This window comes from Taudactylus pleione, unplaced genomic scaffold (genome assembly GCF_031769625.1).
Source record: "Taudactylus pleione unplaced genomic scaffold, aTauple2 ptg000155l, whole genome shotgun sequence".
In the NCBI taxonomy this organism is placed as follows: Eukaryota; Metazoa; Chordata; class Amphibia; order Anura; family Myobatrachidae; genus Taudactylus; species Taudactylus pleione.
In genome coordinates, this window is record NW_028284557.1 from 5350271 (window position 1) to 5356570 (window position 6300).

Genomic DNA, 6300 nt, shown 5'->3' on the forward strand with positions numbered 1-6300 from the left:
TTAGACTGACATACTAAAACAAATCTGACATTTATTTTGTGTTTAGACTGGTATTTACTGGAGCTTAGCTTTGCCCACCCAAGTCATCTCAGATCCCATCTGCACCCCCTGAGTTCTATTTGTCATTTATTGCTTGCAGCCCAGAGGAATAGCCATTTTGTTTATCCCATGATACCCAGCAAATATGACAAATGTTCAATATTTATTAATTGCCCTCTATAAAGCCTTTTAATTACAAGTTAAACCGTGCACAGGAGAGTTCCATCTGTTTCACCGGGGCATATTGTTGGGCTGCAGATTCCTTCACCTAAATGGCAGCGTAGGATGATAAACTTTGGAGGTGTGACATGACGTGGGGATGAGCCCTATCCTCTATTACTGTAGTATTCATCCTAATGCTTACGCAGGTTTTGTGTAAAAGGTTTGGGGGAAAAAAACCACAAAAACAAAACAAAAAAACAACAACATTTTGTGTGCTTGCAAATTAATAATTCAATTTTTTTTGCAATTTTTATTAATTTGAATTAAAATGGACACATACACAACACTTCTTGTGCCCCCAACGCACTAAATCACCATTTTGATCTCTACAAGCTTGTTAACATTTATCAGACATTGTAGTAACTCCTTCGTCTCCAGATGTCCAGGTCCAGACGTCTGGCAGCACAGGCGTTAATGAAAGCAAAAACATTTTTATATATATATTTATATTTTTTTAGTGGAAGAAATAAATAAATAAATATTAATACATTGTAATTTAAATAGCTTAAAGGTAATGCGAATGACAGACATAATATAGAATGCACTAATGATAGCGTAGCATAATACAAATAATAACATATAATGTATATGCGTACAGTAGAACAAAACAAAATAAAAATATATATATATATATGCTGGGTAAGTGAAAAACTTATATTTTGCATATTCACTTTTTTCTTCTTTTTTTCTGTCTTTCTTCTTCCCATGCATAACAAACAGTGTATTTTTCTGCATTTAAAAAAATCTCATTTTCAAACAGATAAAAACATATATTTATATGACACACATTTTTTTTAATAAAATAACACCAACAACAAAGTTTGTTTAAGCTGGAGACTGAAATGTATGTCACGTGTCCCATTAACCCTTTGACTGCCAGAGACGATTGCAGAGCCTTGCCCCACGGAGAATTTTAAATTTATAGCTAAAATTGCACATTGTACGCGTTTGCTTGGTCCTCGTTACAATAAACTTTATATAAATTTAATTTTATATTTTGCATAGATTTCCCCTTTTATCTATTACTCCTATTTTTGCATTTTATTGCTTAAGAAAAGTATTTTCTGCAATTGAATTTAAATTTAATTCCAACTATCCCGCAGGGTTTGCTGTTTGCATGGAAAGTATGAAAGTCTAAGTATCAACTGAGATTAATGCTGATCAATAGTTTTGCTTTCAGACACACACACACACACACACACACACACACACACACACACACACACACACACACACACACACACACACACGAGGTGTGCAAAAGTTGTTGTGTACCAGTTTGTTTTAATGCTGGCAATGATTTGTATAAACACTGTTCTATCTGCTTTGCAGTGCCGCAAGTTAATTAAATTCTTTCTTACCTAAAACATCGGGCTCTATATTGTACCTCGAAGGCGATAATCACATGAAATGGTTGCGTGAAAGCGCAGTTCTATAACTTTTGCACACCAATGTATTATGGAAATACTGAGGGAACACGTCTACCATAATTATACAGAAACAAGTGCCTAAACCCGGGTTACGTTCTATGTGCAAACATGATGTGGTTCTTGGGCATGTACAACCATAGTTAAATTGTGTGTGGTTATATGAGGGAGAGTGCAATGGTAACTCACGCTGTTTATGCTTTGGGGTCAAGATTGTAGTGATAATATATGAAAACAATGGATGGAACATCGAACAAATGATGTCTCTAATCGGTTGGTCAGACCTTAGATTATCCCAACACATCCCATGATTGTGCATCAGTAGTTACAGCCAATACAACTGAATATAGTGCAGTAGGACCACCCACCAAAACTCAAGACGGTAGGGCAGCATAGTCGCCCAACACATTGCTTCTCTGCAGAATAGTAGGGTCTCCAAGATACAACTGAAATGTAGGACATAAGGTAAACCATGATAACATTTGGCTACACCAATCGTTGCCCACCAGGCCCTGCTCCTGACTGGTCCTTATATATTTCTTGGCACAAATTGCACAGTCACACGTGGAAAAGTTGGGATTGGGGGGGGTCAGTTATGGAAAAATGAATTTAGTTCTTCGTACATTGGGGCCCTATCATGGTGGACATGCATATCGTAAGGCAACAGGTTCTCAGAATGGACTCCACTGCGCATCCCAGAAGATCCGAAGAGCAAGCTGTGTCCGGAAGGCCTGGAGGCTGGCAGGGCAGAATAGTGCATAGAGTAGTGGTAATTTTTATCGTTGTCCGGGGAAGCGTCCTGTTTGAAGTTGCCGTTAATGCACAGTGGTGGGCTTAAAGGGGCGTCATATTCAGAGCTATTGTAGTCCGGAGACGTGTTACCATAGAGGGACTCGTAGGTTGCACAGTAGCCATGGCTTCTCAGAGCATGAGAGTTGGCCATGGTGCTGGATTGGCACTGTGAGCCTGAGAGTCGGGAGCACTGGTAGGAGTAAGGGTGCATGGCAAAGGAAGAATTTGGGCCACTGTACCTCCCAGCTTCTTGGCCTTGCTCAGTCAGGAAATTTCTGGAGTTTAGCTGCAGACAACCGGCCACCAGGTTGGTTGTGGGCTGTGAGAGGCCCTTGCAGAGGGTTTGCACATATGCCACTAGATCAGGCCGCTTTCCGGACCTTAAGATCTCGGAAAGAGCCCAGATGTAGTTCTTGGCTAGCCTGAGAGTCTCGATCTTGGAAAGCTTCTGTGTCTTTGAGTAGCACGGAACCACTTTCCTGAGGTTGTCCAGGGCTGAGTTGAGGTCGTGCATGCGGTTCCTCTCCCTGGCATTGGCTTTCTGACGTCTCACCTTGGACCTCTCCATTCTGGCTTTCGTCATTTTCCTTTTTTTGGGTCCACGTTTTTTGGGCCTTTCCCCCTCTGTCTCTTCTGCCCCTTCCTCCTCTTCTTCCTCCTCATCCTCTTCTCCACCGATATCACCATCGTCTTTACTCTCACTGAGGGAGCCCTCTGTTAGAGCATCCTGTAGACTTTTCTCGCTACTCTCATCCTTGTCGCTCAAATCTTCATCACACTCATCTGGCCAGGAGGCAAATTTCTGAACCTCGGGGATAAGACCGGTCTCGCTGAACAGCCTGGTCAACATGATTGCTGGGGGCAAAAACAGACATGTGACATCATTAATCTCTGGGGAGCATAGGAAACAAAAAACGATTGGGCGCTTACTCATCATCATATACAAAATGGGTAAGAACACACAGCAATATAATGGTTCATATAAAGATCAAGCACAACACTAATATATGGAATATATAGATGGATATATACTATATATACTATATACCTGTGTATATACTATGCATATAGATATAGTGATTAATTGATTTAGAGAGTGTAACAACTTACAAAAGTGATAATGGTTTCCTGATATACAGAACAATGCATTGGTTATTATGCCCAATGTTAGGAGGTATGTGTGTGTGTGTGTGTGTGTGTGTGTGTGTGTGTGTGTGTGTGTGTGTGTGTGTGTGTGTGTGTGTGTGTGTGTGTGTGTGTGTGTGTGTGTGTGTGTGTGACTTATTAATGTCGTTGAGCTAGAGATGTAAGTATTCAAATGAAATAAAACATACAGAAAATCAGCAAGCATGTCAATATAGTATTTGGAGGGTGACATATAGAAGTCAAGTCTGGCGACATGATGGAGAGCAACAGGGTGATGACAGTGAGGATGTGATAATAAGTAGCAGCCATATGTAGAACGGTGTAGCGTAAGGAAAGGTATACAGTAAATATGATGTGCAAGATAAAATAACAGGTAAAGAATTATAATAATATATAAAACTCTACCAAATATCAAGATTACCAACACACAGTAATAGATTTTTTTCATTAACAATTAAATACATGAGACAAAAAGCTTATTTTTTTCCTGCAGGACTAAGAAAACAAGAAAATAAAATATAGCTAAACATTGTAATAAAGGACCATGGACCAATGTTTAGCCAATGACACTTTTAATCTATTCATACCTAACACCACAATCACGACATTACCCAAGGGTACATAAACCACCGTATGGGCACACGTAACCCATCACCAGTTATCCCGCCACCATAACGCCAAAGGAGCAGTTGTTACAATTGGGTCAGTCTCAACAATATCCCAAATAAGAACTGTAAGAGTTATTTTTATGTCTGCTCTAATCTTAAAATAATAGACCCCACTCAAATGAAAACCACCGATTCTTACTGAGTCTGATTAGAATTAATTGGCTTTCAATTTAGCCATCACCGCTCCAAATTAAAGCCTGTCAAATAATGTTGATAGATCCAATTATTATTTCATTATAAGATCCCCATTTCCCTGCCCTCTCTGTTTGTTTGGCGCGATTGGGCATTTGTATTATATTAGATAGGTGGGTAAACAGACAGGCACTAACATGAACAAAACATTGACATTGTATGTCGGTATCGATTGATAGAACGACCATGAGTGGAAAATTCGTTATAACACAGTCTGGAGGGGGATAGTGTTATATTTCGCCTATTGGTGTTTACAGAATTTCTATCGTATTTCATTCTGTGTATACAAAAAAAAATTGGTGTTGATCATAATTGACAGATATGGAAAATAAAATCTATATGTATAGCTATTGGATATTTCATAGGAGTAAAATGAATAAAATAAATAATAATAAAAAAAAACAAATACAAAAAATTTGTTCACGATATACATTTGAAATCTAAAAATGCTAATATTCTTGTGCTTTCATCTATGGCATAGGTTGGAAAACACAAGACAGACAGATAGGACAGACAGACACAGAGAGAGAGGATAAAGGCATCTGCCAGTCCTTATTCGGGTGACACCCGGCATTGTGCTACACTTGCCAAATCCCTCTCTCATTCACTAACTGCATGGGAAAAATCCACCAGATTCGACCCTACAAAGCCCACATCCCCGACCGCAGCCACGGGAGTCCCTATAGAGCCAGGAGATGAGAAGACGACTATAAGGGTTAATCCCAGATAGATGGTGAGTGAGGTGGTCCCAATCCATCCCACAGTCTGCTCCGCAATAAGGTGGATGGTAAATAAAATAATGTGGCTGAGGGACTGTCTCTTTCCTCTCTCCAAGTTGGAGAAGCTTCCTCTGAACCCAACTTACCTCCAGAGCTAGGCGCTGAAGAAATTTATGACATGGTTCAGATCATCTTCTGGGAGTACGACAGTCTCCTTGAGGTTTCAAGCTCCTTCAGAGTGCAATCCAAAAGGAGGAGAGGGTGGCATGTCTACCGAGTCATGGTACCAGCTCTGATGCCAGGCCATATGGTTGGCACGTCATCCGCGGGAGCGATCACACGGGAGCCTCTGATTGACGTGCGGTTGGATTGAGGGAGATTTGGGTCCCTGGGGGGGGAGGACTTACCATCTGTCACTCTCCTAAAAAAAAAGAAAGAAAGACAGAAGAAAGGAATACATTCTCCAAATCTCCAGATCTATGTGAACACTGCAAAATAGGGCAGAGGTATGCACAGGAAGAAAGAAGGGGGGGGGGGGCGCAATGGCTTGCCCACCTAAGAGAGAGGGTGTGTGCCCAAATTAGTAGACAAGGAAGAGCGAGGAATTTCTAAACAGAAAATTTAGAGAGAGAGGTGGAGGGGGTGAGGGGCTCGGTGTTTATATCAAGGAGGAACAGGGGTTCATATAAAGAATTGCAGAGAAAGAGGGTCCTCATTATTCTGCACTGCTGTATGTAAGTGAAGGGATATTAGAGCACTAGTCAGTGTTACACAGATGTAGTGCTCATAATACAGACAGGTAACACACACACACACACACACACTCTCTCTCTCTCTCTCTCTCTCTCTCTCTCTCTCTCTCTCCCAGGTTTTTAGGGTAAAACATTTAATTTTTTTTGTTTTTACATTGTGATGTCGATTCTGTTATCAATGAAATGGGTAATGAATCAGGTGCTGTTTCTCCCAGCTGGTAGGGTGAGTTTGGTCTGCAGACTCCCTATGTGTGATCACCTCAAAGAGTTGGAATCTCTGCTGTTCCCCATCACAGAGATGTGTGATAGGTATGAAAAAAAGAGATTTGGAGATTTGCCAAAA

At 40.6% G+C, this 6300-nt stretch overlaps 1 protein-coding gene across 1 annotated transcript; it reads right to left on the bottom strand.

Moving 5' to 3' along the window:
- Window positions 1-479: 479 nt before the first annotated feature.
- On the bottom strand, window positions 480-5611 carry NEUROD2 (neuronal differentiation 2). The gene is made up of 2 exons (XM_088474714.1): window positions 5352-5611; window positions 480-3335 (listed from the first exon to the last, which is right to left on the bottom strand). Exon 2 carries the CDS (start codon window positions 3328-3330, stop codon window positions 2278-2280), a length of 1053 nt encoding a protein of 350 aa, XP_088330840.1. The 5' UTR covers window positions 3331-3335; window positions 5352-5611; the 3' UTR covers window positions 480-2277.
- Window positions 5612-6300: the final 689 nt, after the last annotated feature.